Source organism: Diceros bicornis, chromosome 4 (assembly GCF_020826845.1).
Source record: "Diceros bicornis minor isolate mBicDic1 chromosome 4, mDicBic1.mat.cur, whole genome shotgun sequence".
Classification (NCBI taxonomy): domain Eukaryota; kingdom Metazoa; phylum Chordata; class Mammalia; order Perissodactyla; family Rhinocerotidae; genus Diceros; species Diceros bicornis.
In genome coordinates this window covers 69,194,188-69,220,294 of record NC_080743.1, presented here as the reverse complement: position 1 = coordinate 69,220,294, position 26,107 = coordinate 69,194,188, and the positions used below count along the sequence as shown (strand labels likewise).

Genomic DNA, 26,107 nt, shown 5'->3' with positions numbered 1-26,107 from the left:
TATTTAACCTACTTGGGGCTCAGTTTCCATAAGTAAAAGGGAACGTGAAACAGGACATAAACTATCTAAAATAGTTTTAGCATCTAGGAGATACTCCATAATTGATGGTGTTTATCATTATTATTGAACCTACTATCTCACTTCGTTCTTACAGCATAAAAACACTATTGTCCAAAATTAAATCACTTGATTAAAGTTATCCAACTTGATAAAAGAGCCAAGATTAGAACATGAATCTTCCAACCATGAATTCTGGTTCTTTTCATTAGACAAGGCTGTTTCTACAGTATCAAGAACATTCATTCCAAAATAAAAAGTTACATTTCAGCATCGTCAGTTTGATGTACTATACTATTTCCAAAAATGAAAAATCATAATCTTTAGAAATGGATGGTTGAAACTACATGGAAATTTTTCAATAGTAGCTTTTAGTAAAAATTACCCCATAAAATAAGTATACTTACCTGTTATCTAACCTTGAATATTCATACTAAATACAGAAATAGTTGAAATAAAAAAGCAATTCCTTTATTTTTAAGCTTTATTTAATCACTCTTATCAAACACACATAAGAAAGCATATCAACAGTGCATCTTACGGAAAGTCAGTTTACAACAAAACTGAACAAGGCAATTGTGTTTACAGAAAAAGTTTTCAGCAAAAAACTATACGCAATACAGTCAATTGAAACACAGTGTCCATAGTTTTTAGGTATATAGGAAAGTGGAAAATAAAACTTCTTTGCTATTCAGCAAGAAAAAATAAGTTTAAAAGACTTGAAAAGAAATCAGAAATTTAGGGATTTGAGAAAAGAATTTCTTGGTACTGATACACATCTACATTTATAGTCCCACTTAGTTATTAAAAAAAAAGTCACAATAAGACATCACCAAGAACAGAGAACCATAGTGCCAAGAAACGCCAAGACCAATATGCTATCAAAACAACTGGTAGAAATGTTATAGACAGCTATTCACTATGTACTGTAATATTCTTGTAGTTCTGAGGTGAAGGTAAACCAACAGGAGAGAATACTCCTTATAACTGGCTTTGGTTTAAGTGATCTTTCACACTTTTTCTAACCATACCTTCTTATCAAAAACATAGCAATTAAATGTTACTGAGGGAAAATATTAGTAAGTTTTAATATTCACAACCAACCACTCCAGTGCTGACAGAGGAAGTCATAAACTGTTAAAATCTATTGATCATAACTGGATTTCTAAGAGCAAACAAAAGATAACAAAGATGGAACCCTTTTTGGGAATAAAATCCCTTGTTCCCCAGATTTGATACTGTTAAGAGGATATAAAGGAATGTTAAATTATTTAAGATTTTTTTCAAAAAAGAATTAAGAATGAAGGAATAGATTCTGCTGGAAAAGATACGAGAACTTTATACTCTGCAAAGTAAATATTCTAGAGGTCCAGCTTAACTTTTTTTTTATTATAATAAATAAACACTATTTACTTCCATAAGGTGCTATAACTTTGCAGCTAGTGCATACTCATGCCACCCACTATACCCACTGTGCGAAGGGAAATACGGAGATGGCTAATCTCCACTTTCTTTCTGATCCTTGATTTGCATGAGTGTTGATGTATTCCAAATAAACAAAAGCTGGAGCTCAAATATTTATTTTTTAAAAATTAGACTAAACTGAATATGGATATTTAATCTGATTTCATAATTTTCTGAGGAGACAATAATGAGGAATGTGTAGGAAAGGCAATGTTTCTATGCTATAGGTACCAAACCTGGATTTTTAAAAATAAATATTATTTTTAGGTCATAAACTATATGGAAGATTACTAATACCAAGCCATTTTCTTCCTCTCATCTGTTTTTATTACTTATCTTTCTCTTCTTTACTCTTAAATTTGCCAGACTTCTGACAACCCATGCTAATAAAATAATACAGCTATAGGTAATTCAAACAACTGAAGAGATTTTCAGTGCACATATGTATGATTTTAGATGCCTGATTTAGAACATCTCACTACATGTGCTTTTACACACTCATTGTCCTGACATCATGAATACTATTAAGGGGAGACAACCTAGAAGGGGCAGGCATTTCCAACCTGGGATAAAAAAGTGACTACAAATAATTCTCTTGCTGACAATCAAGAGTTTATGATAAATAGCTCTGATGTTTACATAAAGGTTTCCCAAAAGGAAACAAACAAATTAACAATTTCAGTTTGGGTTTTGTTTTCTTTTTTAGAATGTGACTTATTTTAATTATACAAAGTAGTATAACAAAATAAACTCTTTTCTGCACAACAGGATTAATGGTCATGTAAGGCAAATAAGACAATGCTTCTCTTTGCCTTTAAATTAAAATACTATGAACCTAGATCATAAAACATAAATGGCCTTCAGAAAAGCCATCAGTTTTCTTTAGGATATTGTGACAGCTACTCTATTTAATGGGAAATAACACTCAGACAATCATTTGATAAGTTTTCTATGAATTCCAGCATTGATGGTACCACAAACATAACTGCCATGATTATGACAACTGAAAAGCAAAAGTAAAGCAAATTCAAAACATTAATCCTCATAAACAGTATAAGGAACAACAAAAGTGCTGAGCTGCAGGAAAATGAACAAAAATTTCATATCACGAGAACAAAGGTTGTGTAAACTATATATCTTATATCTTGAAGATCACCTTAATGACTACCTATAAAATATAAAATTTCCTAAATGCTCTCTGGTTTATAGATACTTCTTTTACAGCCCATTTTTCCTATAAAATTGCAGCAAAAATAGTTAAAACTGTTTACCTTCTTCTTAAATATCCATAGTACTTGTCAATTGCATGCCACTGTGTGAATCTATTGGTCATCATACAGTTTTAAAAACAGTGAAAAATATTTGGGCAGGGGGAAGTGGCTAAGATTACAAACATGATACAGCCTGCGGAATCAGGCAGAGAAGCAGCTAACCTAAAACAAAAAAACCAAAATCTTTAAAATTCTGGGCATTTTACAAACTAAAATATTCATGTTCTTCTATCACTAAGAAAATGCAGCATCCAAATATATCCAAAAGGCTCAGATGAGTTCTGTATTATAAAGATTCAACATTTTTATGTTCATCGAGAAAGCTAGAAAGTAATACTAACTTGAAAAGACTACCATCTCAAAGTAAAGGTGATTTACTGAGCACCTTAAGAAGAAATGGAAACTCTTTTGAGCTAATTGTGACCAACAGCTGGTCTGGATGTGACCACACTTGATAAGAAATAAATAAATCATATCAGAGAGATATTGAAGAAGGTACCTAATATTAAAAATGGAACCAGATCCAATGAAAAATTAGATTCACTGAAAGAAATAAAATATGAATAGATTTGCACATACAAAAAAGGTAAACCAAAGAAATTTTGGACTTTTATACTATGTGACTCAATCCAAAAGTTATTCCAAGGAAAAGGCAGAGGTGCAATAAATTATCATCATCTGGGAAGCTTTCACCCAAATGAGTTTTAATATTTTCCAGGAAACACAAGGCACTTGCTTAAATCTTTAACTATCTACACATCCACCAGACTAAAAGTCATGATACGATTCCATCTGTACTCTAATCTGAATAAAGCCACCTGGTATGTACCCTTGCATAAAAGTCTAGGTAAAACACATGGTTACTGAATGTCCCCCCAACTCCCCCACCCAGTAACTATGTTATTATAATTAACATCAGTAACTATGATGCTGATTTTCACTAAATTACAAAAAATAAAATGTCATGCAGCCAAGTCTAACTGATAGTAGAAATTATGTAAGATAGGCCTAATTGAATCAAGTCAGAATGTAAGACCTAAGAAGAAGATGATGCCAAAATGTTAGTTACCTGTATTTGATGAATAAATGCAAACAAGCCATGAAACAGCATCTGAGTACTTTAACTCTGACTGTAATCTATTCCAGAAAGGTCACTGATGCCCTAACCAGTGTGAAAGCCTAGTGTAGTTAGAGAGAAACAAACTTTATGCCCATGGTTTCTCTTCAACTTCCTCTACATGGCAGCACTGTTTCTGGCAGCATTGCTTATAACAAACTTGCTCAAAGGTTAAAATCTAAGTATAAGTAACATGATTCTAAGAAGGCAAAGGGATTTTTTTAAAAAGGTTAATTTAACATATCTCAGCACTCTTTAGCAGCTGGAGTACTAAAAAGAAGGCAATACTTGTCTCAATGAAAAAAAAGAGAAGGATGAGTAAAACTGTATTTATGGTTTTGTTCTAAAAGCAGCCATAGTTTTGGCTCAAGGCATAGCAGAGAGGGAATTTCTCTTGAGTTGCTATATTGACGGCCACAAAACAAGGAAGACATCCACTGGTAATAAATGCAATCTCTTATTGCAAGAGGAAATTTTTAAATTATTCCTTTAAAGTGCGGCCAATAGCTATTTTAGCTAGTTCTCTCTTTTACTGAGGTGGCCAACTCACACTTGTTATTCTCCTCTAAATAAAGCATTAAAGTTTTGACAGTGGCTAGCTAGCCACCTCCTCCACATATGTTTCCAAAGAACCAAAGATTTCCTATAGAAGAATTAATTTATATGCCTTTTTTGGAACAAAAACGTAGTATGACAATACTATGGAACAATAAAGAAGAAATTGGGAAGGCAAGAGATAAAGGAAGCACAGATATTAATTTAGGGAAAGAAAAACTACCTGAGATAAAATTTCCCTAAAAGGGTAGGGGTTAAGTGACATGAACTCTCACCTCTTTACCCTTCAAAAAGAAAATTTCTAGGCTTTTAATAATTTCAAGGAATCAAAATATCTGTGTATATATTTCACCCTAAAAGAATCAGGAAAATTGCATTTTTTGATAATATTTGGTTCAGGTGTAAGAAAGACATTAAGATTAAACCTCTTATAATATCAGAGGGGGGAAGAATCTGCAAATGTCATCTTTGGTAGTAATGGGCTAAGAGCCATAAAATAACAATTTAAATCATGGGAGGCATCTTTTTTCAATTCTGTGGCTTTACTATAAAATATTTAATTCAATGCCTGGTTACTTAGGCTCATCAATTATTCCCTCAGCTCCGTTAAAATCTAGTTAGCATCTTCTATAATAAAATTCTACAGTGTTAAACACTACGTAGATGAATGAATATATTAGCAATAAGACGATGATCAAAAAATGCTGTGAAATTCAGCATCAAGATGTTAGCAGCATACTGCATTACTAAGCTTAGAAGCCTACCTGCAGTTTATTTCTAAAGATTTTTCTTTTTGGCGGTGGGGGGAGGGGGAATGAGAAAGGTACATGCGCTAACCTAAAATACTTGCCCTTAAAAAGAATTCATTTGTATGCTGTGTTCATCAGTATGTGTGGAAGGACCTGGTGTTTTTAATCACTATGGAAGCTGCTACCCATACAAATATTCATGTTTTAGGAAAGCTTAGGTCTCCACAATACTGGTTATACATTCTTGAATTTTTATTTGGAAACAAATCAGCTAACCAACCTTGAAAGAGCCAGAATGAAAAATAACAGTTTTTCCTTCTAAGGGCACACATTAGAAGCTTACTATATAATTTTCCCTTGGGGACCTGCCACAAGGCCTTTTGGCAATTCATAAATCAGCTCCATTACACCAAATTTGGCTTCATAATGAATATTAAGGGAGAGTCCTGAATAATTTGACAATTGTAAATAACTAAAATGTCAAATAGTAATTTTTTGAAAAGGGTAAAATAATTCATCCTCTAAAATATAAATTCTTAGCTGCGCTCTTAATAAACTCCATGGCACACAGAAGGAAAGACGATATGAGGAGGCTTCCAGCACGGAAAGATATAAAAGGCTTTTTCCTTAGGAAAAAAAAAATAAATAAAAATTTCATTTAGGTAAAGAAACAAGAAAAGATTCAGAACTTGTATATAATTTGTCTTTTTTTTGTATAATCAGTGCTTTATAAAGGTTTCCTAAGTTTTAAACCTTTAAACACAATCTACTATAAAGTGGGAGGAATTCATAATTATAATTCCTAAAACCATATAATCAATCTGTGTCGGTGAACTCATACATACTAGTATCTTCTACTCAGGGACACATTAGATTGCTATGAATCTTTATAAGAATTCTTTGAGTTTTTCTTCCTTTCTACTTCTACCTTATTATAGCTACAGTTTTCTTAACTTCCTTGCAGTCAAAAACCAGACCACCTGGGATGCTGTTCCTCTAGCTTCTCTTCAGCTAAGGATACAGGCAGAGAATTGGGGAAGCGGGGAAGGAGAGGGAGGGAGATGAGAGATGAAGAAAAAAAGAATTCTTGATTATCCACCCTCTTTGGCTATTGTTTTCTTCTTTTCCCTTCACTGAACATCTAATTCTTTCTTTTTGACCCACTTCAATTTTCCATCATAGTAGGCAGAACTACATCTTGAGAAATCTTACAATGATCATAGGAGATTCAGTACAAAAAAGATGAGCTAACAGAGTCTAAAGTAGACTGAAGGATGGGCAATTTACATGTAGCAAAACTTTTTCTTTCATCCAGTCCCTTTAAGAGAGTTTCAATGTAACCCAATCTAGACTCATCTGTTCTGAGCCTCTCAGGAATGAACTATTTTCTCATTTACATTCTATGAGACAAACCAACTCTCAAAAAACTTATATTCTAAATCTTAGATATGAAACAAGTAGGGAAGAGATGGGTATAGACTGTATTAGCTCACAAGATTCACACTATAAAGTACATTGACTCAAATTTTCTCTCATCTTTCACACCTGCACACTCACTCGAACATACATATGAGACATAAAAATTGTGCAAGATCAAGCATCAGCTTTCTATTTTAAAAGCCTTAATTAAAAAAAAGTAGAGAGGCTCACTGCAGTTTCTTTAAAGGAATATTCAGTACTACAGTACTCCTTTAAAAAAATTCATAACTCAGTGTTAAGAACACAGTAGGTAATTGCTGCTTGACAATTACATAACATTACTGAGAGCATCCAGTGCCAGCTATGGATATTAACAATAAGGAAGAACCACCTGACGACATAAAGGAATAATCTGTAAATGATGTCACCAACTCTAACAAATTTGTTAATAATATTGACTATGATATGATATTATTCATCCTTGCTTCATGATCACATGAAATAGTATCTTTTTAGGTTACATACTGAAGAGCAGCACTTGCCCTACTGCACAAAAATTTGCCCACATGGATGCTCTAAAACCCCTCAATATATAGCTGAGAGGTCTTGTCCTACTCAGTGCCAAATGTCTGCAGTGCAGTCATTGCTTGAGCAATGGCTGCACATTAGTAGGATTAAATAAATGTACAAAGTATTCCCTTAAAATGGTTAGGGGGTACTTCTGCATTCAGATGTAGAATACGATAACCCAGGAAATGGAAGAGGAGAAACAGGAAATAGTCCTCAGGTTATTGATTAAAGCAAAGTTTGATACAGATATCCCCTCTTGTAGGCACTCAGCGGGTAGAATGTAGCCACAACAAACTTCCCATCAAACATCCTTCCAGTCAGTAATTTCTGAGCAGCTTTGGAATCACCAGCATTTGCATACTCAACAAAGACCTGTAAAAGGACAGAGAAAACAAAGTAACTTCAATTCCATCAAGATTGTTTTAGAACACCGCTTCTCCAACTTTAATGTATAAATATCACTTGGGGACCTTGTTACAATGCAGATTCTGCTTCAGTAGGTCTAAAGTGGGGCCTGAGTCTCTATATGTCTAAACAAACTCCCAGATGATGCCAAAGCTGCTGGTCCATGGACCACATTTTTGAGCAGCAAGGTTTAGAATACTTCCTTAAAACTCAGTTCAATTCTGAAAAATCTATCAAAGACAAGTTGGTGAAAAACGTACAACCTTACAGGAGTGTTGAATAGCACTACACACTTGCTAAAGACAGGGCCGAACAGCCCAGACAGCAACTGCATTTCAACAGTGCCTCAAAGATAATCTACACTTTCAGAAGTGGAAGGAGGAAAAAATACTGGTCAAAAGCCACTGGAAATCATACTTATGACAAAATTTGTAGAAGCCACAACTATAGCAAGGAAGAAGTTTAAAACTAGGTAATTTCTTTTTCCAGAGCCTCTGAATTCCTATCTGAGACAGGCAGAGGAAATAGCATAATAATTTATTAGTTCTTTTCGATGATCTAAAGCAAAAGTTACAGGGTGGTGAAATGACATCCTCGGTTACCCATAAATTTGTGAACCAAGGAAAGGACCGCCCCGCCTTCCTCAGTTGTACGCCTCACTTGTTATGTCAACGGTCTTCAACCTGGGGTATGAGCATCCTAGGACACTCAGAGATTTTCAAAGGGGAAGCAAGAATAGTTAGTTTTAAGGAAATCAATTTCCAGATATTCAACTTTCATTTGTACCTTTTCCTAAAACTGGATCTCTCTGGAAGTTCAGGCAGGTTATCCTTTCTCATTTAGCCTTTCATAGGAGCCCTTCTCTCACTTGACAAAGCAGTTATTAAACCAGGGTATAAAAACCTCCAGGGCATCAAAAGAAGAGGGAACTCCATATATAGTACTTTTTTTTTTTTTATAATTTTATTTATTTACTCCCCCCCCGCCCCGCCCCAAAGCCCCAGTAGATAGTTGTATGTCATAGCTACACATCCTTCTAGTTGCTGTATGTGGGACGCCACCTCAGCATGGCTGGAGAAGCAGTGCGTCGGTGCACGCCCGGGGTCCGAACCCGGGCCGCCAGCAGTGGAGCGTGCGCATACAACCGCTAAGCCACGGGGCCAGCCCTATAGTACTTTTTTTTAATGGAATCTTCTTTCACTGGTAAACAAAGCACCATGCCCTGCCTATGACTGGTCACTCCCTGCCTTATGCAAATATTTCTGTTAAGCATGATACATGATGGTAGACCTAGGGTATTTCGACCTGTGATGGGATTTCCTGAATTCATATATATTGTAAAATGGAGAGGTGGAAGTCATTTTGCCTCTTTTATTCCATGACTATTTTCAAGCCATGCATTACTCTTAAAGACAAAGTAGAGATCATTCAGTGCTAAAAATTGCCTTTTTTACATATGTAAAGGTAAGTGGTGCTTTTCAGCTACTCTTAAAACCCATCCCTAAACTGTGTCATTAACTGGAAATAAAAGCACTTCCAAATGGCCAAAGCAGTGCAGTCAGGCTGTTTATTTTAAATCTAACTGCATGGGAAAAACACTATTGATAAAATTTTATGTGATTTCTTTCAGAGAAAGTGTACTTCATATAATAAGGTAGTTGTTATATGAAGTAAGACCTATATTACCAAACTAGATCATGAAATATATAATCTCATCAGTTAATGCTCATTTTATTCATCTTAGAAGTACTTAATATTTTATAAAAATTTTTTTACAAAAAATAAAAGTGTGTTAGCTGTAAGACCAGCTAGTTTCTAGCAATATATACTCTTTCATTAAATACAAAGGGAAAGTTAGATGATGTCCAATGAAGATATGAGGCTCTTCTTGATTTTTTTAACCTGAGTCTTAATTACTCCCAAATCCATACACCAAAGTTCAATAAATGAGTAGACATGCACTTACAGAAGGAATACCATCCTTTCTATCATACTCCTTGCTTCAAAGATAACCTATAATTTTATACATTATATCATTCCAAACTAAATAAAGAGGAAAAGCATCTTGTTTTTATAATTTATTGTGAAATTAAATTATATTAAAGCTATATCATTTTAATCTTGACTACTTTTTGTAATTATAAGATGCATTCCATAATTTATTTTCCAGTGTTTCTATAACATTCCTTAAAAAACCATAATATGTTAATTTTTTTTTTGTTAGGAAGATCAGCCCTGAGCTAACATCCATGCCAATCCTCCTCTTTTTGCTGAGGAAGACCAGCCCTGAGCTAACATCTATTGTCAATCCTCCTCCTTTCTCTCCCCAAAGCCCCAGTAGATAGTTGTATGTCATAGTCGCACATCCTTCTAGTTGCTGTGTGTGGGACGCCACCTCAGCATGGCCTGATAAGCGGTGCATCGGTGCGCGCCTGGGATCCGAACCCGGGCCGCCAGTAGCAGAGTGCGCACACTTAACTGCTAAGCCAGGGGCCCGGCCCCCATAATATGTTAATTTGAACTGACAAATTCAAATGAAGACTAGCTTTGCCAACTAGGTAACAGACTTTTTCAATAATCTAAAGAAGTTAAATCTGTGATTCCAAGAGTTTATGAAAAATTGCTTTCACTCTCCTTTAAATGTCAGTGGAAGCTTAACATAGCAAATTTCTTCTTAATGAAGACTTACTTTTTTCGTATCATCTTAAAGCTGGATACCTCTCCCTCAAAAATATTCTACCTGTTTTTCTATTCTGTTTCCCATTTCATGTTGACCACTGAAGTTAATACTGAGTCAGATCACGTTAGTCCTTAATTCAAAATTTTCCAATACCTTCCCTTCTCATTCAGAGTAAAAGCCAATGTTGTCTCAATGGCCTACAAGGCTCACTCTACTTGATCTGCCCCCTACACTCCCTTACCTCTTTGGTACTACTCTTCTCCATCTTTCTGCTCTGCTATAAGCGCAGTGACCCCCTCAAACCTGCCAGGCATACTCAAGGCCTTGGAACTTGCTGTTCTCTTTTCCTGGAATTCTCTTCCTTACCTCCTTCAAATTTTGACTCAAATGTAAGCTCAATATGTACTTCCCTACCTCCCTGTTTAAAACTGTAATCCATCCCACCACAATACTCTTCTTCAGTTTCTTTTTCTCCATAGTACTTATCCCTATATATTCGTTTGTCTGTTATGATCACTGTTGTATCCCAGTGCCTAGAACATAAGAGACACTCAATAAATATGGGTTGAATAAATAAACAGCAATGAGGGCCAGCCTGGTGGTGTAGTGGTTAAGTTCCCATGCTCTGCTTCAGCAGCCTGGGGTTTGCACGTTTGAATCCCAGGCGCGGACAGAAGCACCACTCATCAAGCCTTGCTGTGGTGGCATCTCACATACAAAATAGAGGAAGATGGACACAGATGTTAGCTCAGAGACAATCTTCCTCAGCAAAATGAGGAAGACTGGCAACAGATGTTAGTTCAGGGCCAATCTTCCTCACACTCACACTCACACACACACACAGCCCAGCAATGATGCATTTAGTATGCTCCTGACAGTGAATGAGGTAAATGCCATTATTACTAGACTGGCAATAACTTTTTACTGAGACAAGAGCGAAATTTCTTTTTTTTTTCAGTTGCCAAGAATTTTCATAATATTGAACCATAAGATAAAATAATAATCCACAATCAGAGGTGGTTTCCCCACCAGGGGATATTTGGCAGTGTCTAGAGACATTTTCGCTTGTCACAACTGAGGGGGAGGGTGGAGGAAAGGCATCTAGTGAGTACAGACCAGGGATGCTGCTAAACAAAGAATTATCCAGTTCAAATGTCAATTATGTTGAGGTTGAGAAACCCTGAGACAGAGTAAAACAATATTCTGTTTCCTAAGAAATAAAAATACTACAGATAAAAGAAAGATTTCTCTTATATTCTTTGCCATATAATTTAATTTAGAATTGCAGAATTTCTAAAGAAAACTCTATGATCACAGTTTTAACCCATATGTCTTACAGATGAAAAAACTAAGGGTGACCACAAGCTAGTCATGCTGAGACTGGAACTCAGATTTCAGGCTTCTCAGTCCAGTGCACTTTCCTTCTTTAAATTATCACTGATAATTCTATTACAGTCAGAACCTAACCTAAATGGTTTTCTAATTCTACTTAATTAGAACAAAATTGGGCCAAAATATTTCTGTAGCTGACCCTGACCTAAATTAGCATATAATTCAGTTGGTGTCACCGTTTACAATGGCTTATAAGTAGATTAACACTTTTTTTGTGTGTGTGAGGAAGATCAGCCCTGAGCTGACCTCCATCGCCAATCTTCCTCTTTTTGCTGAGGAAGATTAGCCCTGAGCTAACATCTGCGCCCATCTTCCTCTATTTTTGTATATGGGATGCCGCCACAGCATGGCTTGATGGGTCCATGCCTCGGATCCGAATCTGTGAAGCCCGGGCCACCGAAGCAGAGCACACAAATTTAACCACTACACCACTGGGCCAGCCCCAAAAGTAGATTAATACCTTTTTGAAAACAAATTTTATCTGATAAAAAAATGCATGCCTATAATAGAACTTTTGGAAAAAAGTGAAAAATATAAGAAAAACATCCGTAATGCAAAATTCATAATCCCTAGCAATATTTTGTGTACATCTTTCTACAGAACTAAAACATTCTGTACAGGATTTTAATAACCTCTGAATCATTCTGGAATTATGAAAACATTCACTTACTTGTCCTCTGCCAGGATTTTCCTTTGGAACAAGCAGAGACACCACTGGTCCATATTTTTGACACTCCTCTTTTACATCTTCTACAACATCTGGTTATTAAAACATATAACAGTAACCACTGTGATGTGATTAATAAGCATTCATTATTTTAAAATTTTAAATCATCAAAGAATTCAGATCTAAGTAATGAGGTCATTTTCTATGCCTTCTAAAATTAAGCTTAAGAATAATATAAATTCAATGCATTTAGTAATTTTCCTTTTATATTTTAAATTTAATATTTTGAACAGTTAATACATTCAAATGATTCAAAATCCAAAAAAACAGTATTCTTTCCACTTTCCCAATAGCCATTCCATTCCCCTCCCTGAAGGCAACAAACATTATCAGTTTCTTTGGTATCCTTCCATAAATATCATAAGCATATACCAGCAAATATGATCACATATGCTTTTTTTAAGTAAAAAATTCCAATCTTGCTTTTCTTTATTAACATTACAGCTTTAAGATCTTTCAATATCACCACATGAAATTTTCTCATTTCTTTTTAAGGCTTTGTAGTATTTCACTCTACGAATGGCCAATAAATTCTCTAATATGTTCCCTATTGCTGAATAACTAAACCATTTACAAACTTTTTGCCATTATAGATAACTTGTAACAAACTTGTACATATCTCATCACTTGTGTATTTCTAAATTGACTCTTTAGAAATGGAATTGCTAGGTCAAAATTGATAAGAATTTGTAATTGTTAGTATTACCAATTTGCTTTTCATAAAGGTTTACCAATTTAAACTCTCTCCAATGACGTATAAGAATGTGTTTTCCTGTACCCTATCCACAAGAAGGCTATTAAATATTTTCTTCACTGTCAATGTGAAAGGTAACAAAGACATCATAATATGGTTTTAATTAGCATTTCAATAAATGAGAATGAAATATATGTGTGAAATACACTTGTATATCCTTTCCTATAAACTATTTATATCCCTTACCCATTATCTACTGGCTTGATTTATAGGAGCTCTGTCTGTGATAAGAGCTGTAAATATTTTTTCGTAGACTGTCATTTGTCTTTTATCTTTCTTATGGTGATTTTTGTCAAGGTAAAATTTGTTGAATTATTATTTTACTGCTCCAAATTTTGTGCATATTTAAAAGGCCTTCCCCACTCCAGGAATACTTTTTTAAAAATCTCCAATGATTTTTTAAGTTAAAAAATTTTTTCCTTTATTCTCTCCTTTCCACCTACCCTTTTTTCTTCCTTCTTTCTTTTTCTTCCTTCCCTCTTTTATTCCCTCCCTTACTTCTTTGTTTTTTTAATACTTTAACCTTTACTTGATTTGGAATTTATTTTGGTCTAAAGTGGAAGACTTGAATCTAACTTCTTCCCCTACCCTCAAACATGACAAGACAGCTGTTCCAACACATGTGATTTCTAGCTAAGCAAATTTACCCAAAAAACTATTAAGGGTTATTTGATGATGTCCTTGCTAATCAGAACAAAGGTATTTAATAATACTATATTGTCTGTTGCATTTTAGTTCACATAAGACTCTTCTTAAACACTAAGATTTAATAGCAACATTTAAACATTTAAATACTCAGTGTATTTAGAAATAGAAAAAAAGTGTTACATAGCAAGATACAAAGAAAAAGAATAGGTATAGTCTCCCTAATGTTTAGTCAAGAAAGCCCAAGCTTGAGTTTTATAGAGATAAAAATTATTAGGAGGAGACAGAACTAGATGATGAAGACAGTACATTGATAGGCTTAAAAGACATAAGTAGTCTTTTGAATTTGATACCAAGAGATTATTAAGAACCACTGTACCATAATGACCTGATGCAAACAATGCTGAGAGCAAGACTATCCTTTACAGATAAATAGGCGTCCTGAAAAGTCGAGGCTGGAGACTCTTACAACTGTCACATATTCAAAGAAATTATGTTTCATTTGTCAGGTAACTATATAAACTTCAGGGACATAAAATGATTTACCCTTACAAGACACAGTGTGGTTAAATTAGCCTTATCTGTAATGGTTTAATTTTCCACAAAGAAAATGTTTAATATTAAGCAATTGATATTTTTAAGTTTGGTCCTGCTCTAATCCATTCACCACTGTTTCCAGAATGCTCTTACTAAAACACAAGTCTGACTATATCACTCTATTTTCAATTTTTAATGGTTCTTTATTGCATTCAACAAAGAATAAATATTTATTGAGTACTTAAATACTGACTGCTCCCCAATAAATGTCCTAAGATACAACTATACCAAACAATTTGCTGTTCTCTGAACATGCCACACTTTCTCTCATCTCTATGTCTTTGTGCTACTTCCTCCCCAAACCCTCAACTTTTAGCCAAGCAACTCCACTTACTAAGGGAAATCAGATGCCCTCATGGATCACTCAGACTGGGTTAAGTACCCCTCCTCTCTGCATATTACCCTACCTTTAGATTTATCAAAACTGTAATTACTTGTTTATATAACTGTCTCCCCTACTACGCTTAAGACAGGAAATAATACCACAGTGTCAAGCACATAGCCAGTACTCAGTAAATATATCTTGAATGAATGAGTTGTGAAAAGCAAAAAAGAGAGCTAAAAAGAAGTGGAAGTACAGGGCAGGACTAGAGTAGAGAGACAGAAAGAAGTTGCTGGGAAAATTAATCTTCTTTATTAATTTGGTAAAGGCTTATGAGATGTAGACTCGAAAGGACCTTAGGAATTGTCTTAGCCTGCCTGAACTGTTATAACAAAATGCCACAGACTGAGTGGATTAAACAACAGATATTTATTTCTCACAAGTCTGAAGGCCAGAATTCAAACATTAAGATGCAGGAAGATTCGGTGTCTGGTGTGGACAGCTGCTTTCTTGCTGTTCTCACATGGTGAAGGAAGAGAGCTCTCTTATTTCTTCTTCTTTTTATAAGGGCATTAATACCATTAGGAGGGCCCCATCCTTGTGACCTAATCTACCCCTATTACCTCCTAAAGTCTCCAACTCCAAATATTATCACATTAGGGATTAGGGCTTTGCCATATGAATATTGAGGGGACACATTCAATCTACAGCAGGAATCAAAAAGTGAGAGTATTTTAGAGATCATATAGTTCAATATCCTCATTATATAAATTAGGAAAATATGACAATCTTATGAATTGATATGTCAATTCCAGACTTAGTTAAGAAAGACACATTAAAATATAATTTAGGAAGCACTGACCTTCATATTCCTCTTCATTCTCAAGATAATCATCATCCAGAACATTCAGCAGTCTTAGCACTGGAGTTGGAAGCATCACCAGATCTTCAATATGAGGGGCTGTTAAAGTTCATTATAACATGGTTAAATGTAAACTCCCAAAATAAATTGAGGAACGTCAGGCAAAGGAACTTGGGAATAGAAATTAGTTCTAATGTCTTATTTGACTGTTAAATGACCAATAAAAAAATAGAGATGTATACAACTTACCAAAAGGAATGCTAAAGAACGGGCTGCACAATGCCATTTCAGCAGGAATTCTTCTGCTTGGATCATCATGAAGCATGCTAAAACACAAAAATAGGTATATTTACAATTCTTATCAAATCTTTTGAAAATGCAACCACTAGAGAAAATAAAAATGTTTAAATGTTCATCACAATATTAATTATATTAGCATGACTTGCTGAATCATTTACCTATAAAAAATATAAATGCTATTTATGAGTAAATGGTTCAATAAAATAAATCATGATACATACCTATGACATAATACATTTTAATATAAAATATTTTTGTTTAATAAATACAACATGGGAAAGTGATCCACACTCTATAACATTAAGTGAAAAAAAGGTAGACATAGATTTAAGGTAATCCAATTTAAAAAAAAAAGTGGTGAGATGATTTTTGAGTCTTGTCAAAAAGACTTGACAGCAAAATCAAAAACCTATGGACAACATTTACAACAAAACTAGGTACCCCAATAAACGCCAAATACCAGAGGCTGAGGACAAACCATCAATAGTAGTAAGCCTTGCACCATATTAGCATCTACGTGGAAGGAAGCAGAGAAAAGCAACAGTTGATCTGATGAACCAGAGGAAAGAATAACCCAAAATAGCCAACAGGTATTCACTGGGAAGCACAGTAAGCCAATTTGAGAAAAGCAGCTGAAACTACAAGGGGTTATACATTTTAATTTCAAGTGAAAGCAAGAGATCCTCTGTAAGATCTGAAGGGATTGGAGTAAACTAGACACTGTGACATCTCAAAACTAACCAGCTGAAACTCCCTTCCAGGGCAAAGTCCTGCAGAAAAAAGAAACCTTGGGACTAGAATCCAAATTGAGTAGGATGGGGTAAATAAAAATAGAGAGAGAGGGGGAGACACCTGGAAAAAAGTAAAGGAGGGGAAGAGGCAAGAGATCCTAGGGAAAAAACATCTTTTTTTTTAAACATTACACAAAAACAACAGAAGCAAGAGCCCTGTATAATAAGAAAAGTTATCTGAACTACACCTTCTTCAAGTTTAGGAACATGAATTTCATATAAAAATGAGTTTGATATTTTATAAAAATATAAAAAGTATTATAACAAAGTTATCATACAAAAAAAGAGAAATGCAAAATAACATCCCTCAGACAATGAATGCATGCCAGAAAGACATGACCACAACACAGATGAACATTATAACCTACTGTTTCAAAATGAGCTAAAGACATTTTTAAGAAATACAGGATATGAAAGAGCAACATAAACCAAAATTAGAAAATCTCAAAAATTAGGTAATAGAACTCAGGAAAGAATTAGAAAGAAAAGAAAAAAAATCATTTCATAAAATAAGATTAAGCTAGAAGAGATACAAGAATGAATAAACACAAGAGATAATGTCAAAGATAAACAGAAGGCAGAAAGGAAGAAAGTTTTTAAAAATCAATAAGAAATAATGAAAGAGATAAAAAAAGATTCAAGAGAAAATGATAATACTGAATATAGTCAGAGAAAATCCAATGTATGTAGAATAGGAGTGCCTGAAGGAGAAAACCAAAGCAAGGGAACAGAATAAATACTAAAAACTGTAATTTAAGCACACTTTTCTAAAACAAACAAAAAGATCTGAAACTACGTATTTTCCTGAGATTATCGACCCAGAGCAATCAACACCTAAATATATTCTGGTAAAATTACTAGACTTTTAAGAAAAAGATGAAATCATTTGGGCCTCTAGACAAAAGGACCAAGTGACTTTTAATATAAAGACAATTAAGAGTGTCATCAGACTTTTCCACAGCAACACTATAAGCTAGAAGAAAGTGGAGTAATATATTTAAGACATTCAATAAAAGAATGTATACCAAGGAATTTTATATCCAGATAAACAGACTTTCAAGTACAATAACCACAGTTTAACTATTATTAACATGCCAGAACTCAAGAGAATATTAATCCTATGCTGTCCTAGAGAACAAACTTCAGCAAAATAAATGATTAGAGAGATATCAACACAAGGACCAGTGGTGAAATTAGATACATAGTTACACAGAGAACTAAGATTAAATGATAGTGTTAAAACAGAGAGTATATAGTATATAACGGTTATATAATCTGATGATACACAACTATTTTTCAAATGGGGGAAGAATGGGAAAAGCATATGCAAAAATAACTGCCTTCAGTAACCTTACTAGAGTACTATTATTCTGAGACTGTTTTCATGTAATGTGGAATAAAGCAAATGAGTAATTATGAAATATTCTAATTCTGGAATTCCTTTTGTACTTAAGAACCAGAATTCTTGACATAGAAGAAAGGAGACAGAGACAGAGATGTAAAATAGAAGAAGATAAGTAAAAACTCTGTGGTCTTAAATTTGAATTGGAAATATTAGTATGAACTCTGTCACCTTAAAAGGACTTAGAAACAATGACCACCTCAGCAGCAATGAGTATGCCCAATACCCAGATTGTGGTTTTAAAATACCATTTCCTTCTAAAAGAAACCAAACTTCTTGGAGAAATGGCTACTTCCAGGTCTGGGGCAGGAAATGTATAAGACGCACTGGGAGCATCTTGTCACACTGGATAGCAAGGAAGCTATCAAAGATAATAAGGTCACCAAAATCAACTTGCAGAAGCTCACATGCATCAAAGATGGGACAATTTCAGCTTGAATTAGGATAAAAACTGAATGGATTGAAATGTATCAAATAAATATATTTCAGTCCATTAGTTAATAATGATCCTTTAAACTTTCAAAAAGGGGGTGATCCCCTGTGGAGGATGACAGGAACCAACTCATTATGAAAACTAGTAAATAAAGAGAAAACCAAGCATCCACTTCATCTTTGGTTAACTAAATGAAGAACAAATGACAGAATAAAAACATCATCCTTCTACAACCCTAACAAAGTAATGGATCTAGACACTGAGTATTAACAGTTGCTAATACATAAAATAGAGATGGCTACACTACGTGCCTCCTTATAAAAGAACATAATATCATCTACAGTCTACAGAAAAACAAACAAACAAACCTCTAGAAACAACTACTAATTTACAGGAAATGAACAGAAATATGTTCAACTACACCACAATAACACAATCAGCAAAATTCAGACTGTGGAGACTATACCAAGCCAAGAACCCACCTTGTTCAACAAATAAACAAGGGAAAAGCCAGGTAGGAGATGGAAAGGGACCTTTTAGAGTAAAACAGACTTAAAAGGAATTTTTTTTAAGAAGAGCAACACTAAACCATAGTGTTTAAGGATGCACACTTTAGGTACCAAAACTATAATGAAAACATGGAATTACCATAAAAGTCAGGGTAGTGGTTACTTTTAGGGAGGAAGAAGGGGCTTGAGACTGGGATGGAGTACACAGACGCCTTCTGGGGTAGCTAGCAAAGTTCTATTTCGTGACTTGAACGATGGATACAAGGGTATTCCTAACGATTCATTAAGCTACACATTTGTCTTCAGTATCTGTTTTATTTTACAATAAAAACAAAGGTTCAAATAGTTTTGCCTGCATACACAACAAAATATGCAGAAAGATACTGAAAAGAAATAGTACCAAAGTGCTAACACTAGGAAAGTCAGTTTATAATTTTTATTTTCCTCATCATAATTTTTTGTAGTTTCCAAATTTAGTATCAGTTAGTTGTATATAACCAAGAAAAAAAAAAAAGCCCGAATAACAAAGTCAATACTAGAACTTAGATGATTTGACTTCCAAGCTAGAATCCGTTACGTAATTTTACGCTATCTTTTCAATGTAAAATTCAACATGTAGTATCTAATACCAATCAGATACTAACAGCTATTTAAAACTAATTTGTAAAACACACACACACACAAATACGTGCAAGTAAAATTGGTGAGATCTGACTAAGTTCTGTGGACTGTAATGTCAATTTCCTGGTTTTGATATTGTACCGCAGTTACGTAAGATGTTACCATCAGGGGAAACTGGGTGAAGGATACACAGACCTCTCTGTGACATTTTTGCAACTTCCTGCAAATCTTTAATTATTACAAAATAAAAAGTAAAGAAAACTAATTGGAAGGTTTACAGGGTCAATATTCCAAAGAAACAATACTCTGACTTGATCAAGAGATCCACCCTTTTGCATTTTATAAAATGAATTATTTTATTCATTTCTGGCCCATAATGCTAGAAATGTGAAAAGTTAACTATCTGATAATACACATTATTTCTCATTTTTAAATATTTATTGTGTTTGGATCTACTAAAAAATCAGAAACACTATGTCTATCTCCAGAATTTTCAATGGTAATTATTTAAAGTATAATACATAACTACCTTATTTGAAACATTTTTTTTGGTAGTCCAAAAGCAAACTCAGTCTTTAGTTAATAAACACTCTCTTTAAAAACCTATTTTCCATCAAGTCTATAGAACTGCCAGAGCCACGAGAAGCCAAAGGCACAGTGTCCCATCATTTATCTTCCAGTGAATAAAACAGCTGCCAGGAAGAGCCTAACACCTGGAACTCACCGTGAACAAAAGAACATTCCTTTGAAAATAAATTTAGCAAAATGACTTGATCACTTATGTTTCTTATAGGAAGCTTGCCTGTATAGAACATCTAAAGTAAGATTCTTTATTTATAAGGGAGCAAAACCTGTACATGATCAAGCAAACCAGAAATAATAATATAAATCCATTCAATTAAAAAAATTGCTTTATATAGTAAATACACGCAAAGCAAGTTTAAAGTACATTAATGTACCTTTTGATAAGGTCTCTTAGGTGATAGGCTGGAATTGCGGCATTCACCACTGCTTTACTGGCAAATATGTGATCAATAATAGCAGAACTGTTTGCCTAAAAAAAAGGGAGAAAAGTCTTCCTTTGGTTATTCAATTCGGTCAGTATTTACTGAGTCCCTAGGCACACATAGCTGTACCATTTGGTAAGTAAAATGCAACAGAAAACACTCTTCTTAGAGCTTACACTCTTAATGGAGGAGATTATGTACATAATTATAAGCTTCTAGAGAGGAGGAACATTTTTTCTCTATTCTCAGCACCTAGCACACACAGTACCTGGCACTCTATGAACATTTACGAGATGAATGAATAAAGAAACAAATACTGGGCCGGCCCCGTGGCTTAGCGGTTGAGTGCGCGCACTCCTCTACTGGCGGCCCAGGTTCGGATCCCAGGCACACACCGACGCACCACTTCTCTGGCCATGCTGGGGCCGCATCCCACGTGCAGCAACTAGAAGGATGTGCAACTATGACGTACAACTATCTACTGGGGCTTTGGGGAAGGAAAAAAAAAAAAAAGGAGGAGGTCTGGCAATAGATGTTAGCTCAGAGCCGGTCTTCCTCAGCAAAAAGAGGAGGATTAGCACAGATGTTAGCTCAGGGCTTATCTTCCTCACAAAAAAAAAAAAAAAGAAAGAAACAAATACCAAAGCAACTACACAAAAGTGTAGTTTAATGCAAAGTGAGAAAATGAATGGGTGATAGTTGAGTCAGAGTGTCTCTTAGTGATGAGTCTTCAATTGGTTTTCAGATAGAAATAAAATGAACTATCAAAGAGAAAGTAAGGCAGTATTTAAAAACCACATTTGTCACATTATTCATACTCTAAATCCTATGCAACATAACATTTTTCTCCCTGAATACTACGCTATTTCAGAAGTTGGAAGTGTGTACGTACATGACTAAAGAGACCTGATACCACCATTATCACTAAAATTTACTGAATGCTTACTAGGGGCCACACACTATGCTAAGAACTAGGTATCATTTCTTTTTTAACCTCAATACTCTTATAAGATATATGCTATTATTATCCTCATTTTACACATGGTAAACCATAGTTTAGTAAACCTAAATAAATAACTTAGTAAGAGGTGGAGACAAGATATGAACCCCAGTAGTTTGACAATCAGATTGTCATGCCTCCAATTTCACACAAAATGGCTGAATGTGACCTAGTTCTGATCGGCTCTGGCCCAAGCAGAAACAGTCCAAAGGGCTCAAAGATAGTCAAAGCTAATGCAAGTAACAGATCTGTATTTAGATTAGCACTAGGGAAAGAATACTTAACCTCTTGACTGTCTGGGATACCAATGACAAAAAACGATACTGGTTTTACCCACATGACAGCGTTTTTTTTTGCCAAAAGTAAGAATTAGGTATAGCCACGAGGCTATTAAAGCATTCCTTCCAGGAATACTTCCAGAAATAGATGACTAGGGGTTTAAAAGAAATAAAACTCTATATGGTACACAGCCATACACTAACTATATATTAGATGCTTAAAAAAAAACTTGTTGTGGGGCCGGCCCAGTGGCATAGAGGTTGGGTTCGCACGCTCCACTTTGGTGGCCCGGGGTTCACAAGTTTCAATCCCAGGCACGGACTGACACTCCGCTTGTCAAGCCATGCTGTGGCGGCGTCCCATATAAAGTAGAGGAAGATGGGCACGGTTGTTAGCCCAGGGCCAATCTTCCTCAGCAAAAAGAGGGCGATTGGTGATGGATGTCAGCTCAGTGCTAATCTTCCACAAAAAAAAAAAAAAAAAATTGTTGTTCAATATAAAAACCAATAATAATTCCTAAACATTGTATTATTTCTCAAACCTCCAACCTAAAGGATACTGATATCATCATAACATTGAAGCCCCACAATACATTTGAAAACAAATGTAGTTAATTCTTAACTTACAAACACATAAAAAGTTCATTCCTATGTCAGCGAGTTGCAATTTAGAACTCATCTTCCCACAGAAACAATGTTATAAGTCACAGTCACTTTAGCAGGATGGTTCACATATGGAACATAAATAAATATGAAGCAATGTAGAACTGTGGACAGAACACTAACCTTTGAGTAGGAGAAAAAGAATTTGGGGGCCAGGTCTGAAATATCCAGTTGTATGATCTGGAACAAGTGGCTTTACATATCTATGCCTCCAGTTTTTCATTTGTAAAAGAATAACCAATATCCACTCTAACGATCCTCATAGAATTGTTAAGAGAATTCAATAAGATTATGCATTAAAATGCTTTTTTAACTATAAAGCATTAATTGTAAAGCATGATGTAAAAATTATCATTCAACTTAAAATGTACTGTTGTATTAGTAATATTTCAGAAGGTAATATAATTAAATTACTAAACAAAAGCAGTCACTTTTGCTTCTTTGGGAAAATGCATTCATTCAAACATTTTATCAAGCACTTACTACATACCAGGCTCCAGGCTAGGAACAGTGAGCTTGCGATGCTCACTAACACATTTGTAGCTATGGGAGTGAGTAGTGGCATTTAAGGTCCCAAAAATGCAGAAAGAAGAGTATGGAGGAGATGAAGCAATCAGAGTCCTCAATGAAAATCATTATAAATTGAGTCCTCTTAAATTAGAATTAAGGAACCAAAAGCAAAGCACTGGTGCAGTTTACCTTCCATTCCTGAGATCTGACTGTATGTTTCAGTTTCATTCCTGAGAACATTTCCAGTAAAATGATTCCTAGGCTCCACAGATCAACAGCTGAGGTACATTCTGTATCACTCTGCAGGCCAGCCTGGGCCAAGCAATTCTGCAGTTCTGCTTCTGGGGCCCGATACCCGTCTGTTTGAATATACTTTACATCCTAAAGAAGATAAGTAAACATTACAACTGACAAAAAACTGCTCACTTTCCTTCCATCTCTACAGTGTATTTGCTCTCTAAAAGTGCAGTAAACCACTGCCAAACTGAAGGCCAAAAAATTTTTAGTCCTTGGCTACCACCATTCTTTGGTTCATTAACTGGGCAGTTTTCACAGACAAGCTGTGCACTTTCCACACAGCTGCTTGTTTCTTTAGATAGTCTCTTGCCTGCTAGACCCTACTAATAAACAAGGACACTCTGCAAAGAGCTGACAAACCAAGGAGAACGGAGGGTTTGCCAGAACTGTCACATGCGTTCTGCCACAAGATAGAGTCCCAACACTGAAGACACCAATAACAGTAACTCAGCAATTAACTAAATGCTCAAGAATAAAAGAACATTTTACGTAGGTGAAGTACTCTTAATAATTCCAAAGCCCTCTTGTACTTCACTAGCTCCCCCTACCTGACCCAAAGGTTTTTACATAGTGGCAATGAAATTCTGCTTCATCTCCAGGCATTTCAGTATTTCAGATAGAAATGTCTCTGAGGTCTCTAACGAAGCGCCCCTATAATTAAAGTACTTCTTACCTGATTGCCTTCTTTGAAGCTAAGTCCAAAGTCAATGAGTTTAAAACATTCATTCTCTGCACTCCACAATATGTTACGTGGTTTGAGGTCTGCATGGACATAACCCTCATGATGAAGAAAAGCAAGGGCCTCCAGAACATCTCTGGCGCAATGCTGTATCATCCACATGGAACAACCCTGGTGACTGGAATATAAAAGCAATTCCGAAACACTGACATCCAGGAGTTCAAGCAACAGACAGCGTGATGGCACATTCGGAGAGAAGTGGATTGTAAAGACTCCATATAAAGTCACTAGAAAAAGAAACGAATTATACTACTTGAAAATCAGTCTCAGAGTAAGTTACTACTTAAGTAGATAACTCTGCAGTACAAATTTGGGATAGTCTAGATAAGGATAACTTTGATGAGCAAGTAAGCTTCTCCTGTGATTTCTTCTTCCCATGAATAAGATTTCTGGGCAAGTGGGTTATTTTAATAAAATGAGACAACCTTCAGCTGATTACTATTCAAAGTTATTAAATAGGGCACAACAATTCAAACTGTGTTTCACCAAGCACTCAATGGTGGGTGAATCGGCACTTAGGGTGCCAAGCAAAAATGATCAAAAGTAAAAATCCAAATATTAAGTACTCTTAAGATGAATGTCACAACGTGCAAGAACAAAACTGAAGATTGGTTCTTGATCCAAAATAGCACTCTATAATCTAAATATTAAAAGAACAGATTAATACTTTCAAGATGACATTTTAACCCAATCTTGCAGAGATTCAACAAGTCCTTAGGCCTGCAAAACCTGCAAAAAATTTCCCTCTTAAATACCAGGGTTATATACACCATTTAGCAAGCTTAAAAAAAAAAAAAAAGAAGCAACACTAGTGTTAAGAAATTCTTCTCCCAAATGGTAATATAAAAAAGCTCACACTTCAAATTAAACATGGATTATGCTTGCCAGGAAGTAAGACATTTCTTTATTAGTCAAAGCTATAACTAATTATAAGCTCTCTGTTGGTGTAATGACAATGAACACTGTTTTCATAGACCAACCATCAGTAATCATTACACAACTTACATTCTGAATACCTGAATCATGAAACAGAGTCCCACAGGGTAAAAGTATCAAGTGCTCCTAATTTTCACACTTCCTAAGGACTTCTAGGTAATACTGAGTCATTTCTCCCAAATCCATACTAAGCATGCATCAGATAATAATCTATATGAGTTACTGATGTCACAAGCCCTAGAAATATTTCCCATTTTTCACTGGTATGCAAGGATTCAAAAATTTCCATACAAGACATGACAATCTAGCAAAGATATGTCTCCTTTCACTAGAGAAGATACTTCTCTATGCTAATAGATGCAGCATTCTCCGATGAGACCTGAAGCAACACAGAACTTACTGAGCATCTACTATGTGACATGGGCAAAGCAGACCACCAACTCCACCGTACTGCAGACAATGCAAGGGGGAAAGAGGGATGAGAAGGGCGCCTGGATCGGTGATAATGAGAGGGCCAGAGCCACCTCTCCCGCTAAAGGACGGAAGACCGAACGCCAGGCTGAGAGGGAGTGCACGCTGGCACTGGGACCTGGGCGAGAAGGGAAGCGACAGCAGCAATTACCGATGTTCCTGTGACCCTGCAACTGCTCCAGCGCCGCCCTCTCTTTGCGGAAACCATACTCGGCGGCCGAGGCAGCAGCCCCGGTGGTCCCCGGCGGTAAGAACTGCTTAAGGGCGCCGGGGGGCGAGCCGGGTGTGCCGCAGCAGCGCACCCGGTACACCGAGGCCGAGGAGCCGCTCCCCAGGCGGCTCTGTACCTGCCACAGCCGCCCGAAGGCTTCCAGAAACCGCGGTGGCTCCGCGCCCCACGCGCAGCCGGATCCCGCCATCGCTGTGGACTGAGGGCACTGGCACAGGACCTGACGCGACGCCCGGGACAGGCCGGCAGGGCCCGCGGTCACATCCCCGCCCGCCGGACCAGCGGCTCCGCAGCGAGGGGCCTGCAGCCGCCTCACCGACTGCCCGGACCTCAGG

General features: G+C 35.8%; 1 protein-coding gene across 1 annotated transcript; it reads right to left on the bottom strand.

Moving 5' to 3' along the window:
* Positions 1-523: 523 nt before the first annotated feature.
* Positions 524-26,107, bottom strand: UHMK1 (U2AF homology motif kinase 1). Its single transcript, XM_058539701.1, has 8 exons — positions 25,695-26,107; positions 24,071-24,363; positions 23,290-23,481; positions 20,602-20,696; positions 15,836-15,912; positions 15,587-15,685; positions 12,350-12,438; positions 524-7,574 (listed from the first exon to the last, which is right to left on the bottom strand). The coding sequence occupies exons 1-8, from the start codon at positions 25,960-25,962 to the stop codon at positions 7,428-7,430; spliced, it is 1,260 nt and encodes a 419-aa protein (XP_058395684.1). The 5' UTR covers positions 25,963-26,107; the 3' UTR covers positions 524-7,427.

Bases quoted from the DNA above. Each gene is read 5' to 3' on its own strand.
- UHMK1 (XM_058539701.1), bottom strand. From the start codon at position 25,962: ATGGCGGGATCCGGCTGCGCGTGGGGCGCGGAGCCACCGCGGTTTCTG. The intron at 24,364-25,694 runs GTAATTGCTGCT...TTCTTTTTCTAG, and splicing joins GCAGGGTCACAGGAACATCG to TGACTTTATATGGAGTCTTT. The intron at 12,439-15,586 runs GTCAGTGCTTCC...TTTAATAACCAG, and splicing joins GAATGAAGAGGAATATGAAG to ATGTTGTAGAAGATGTAAAA.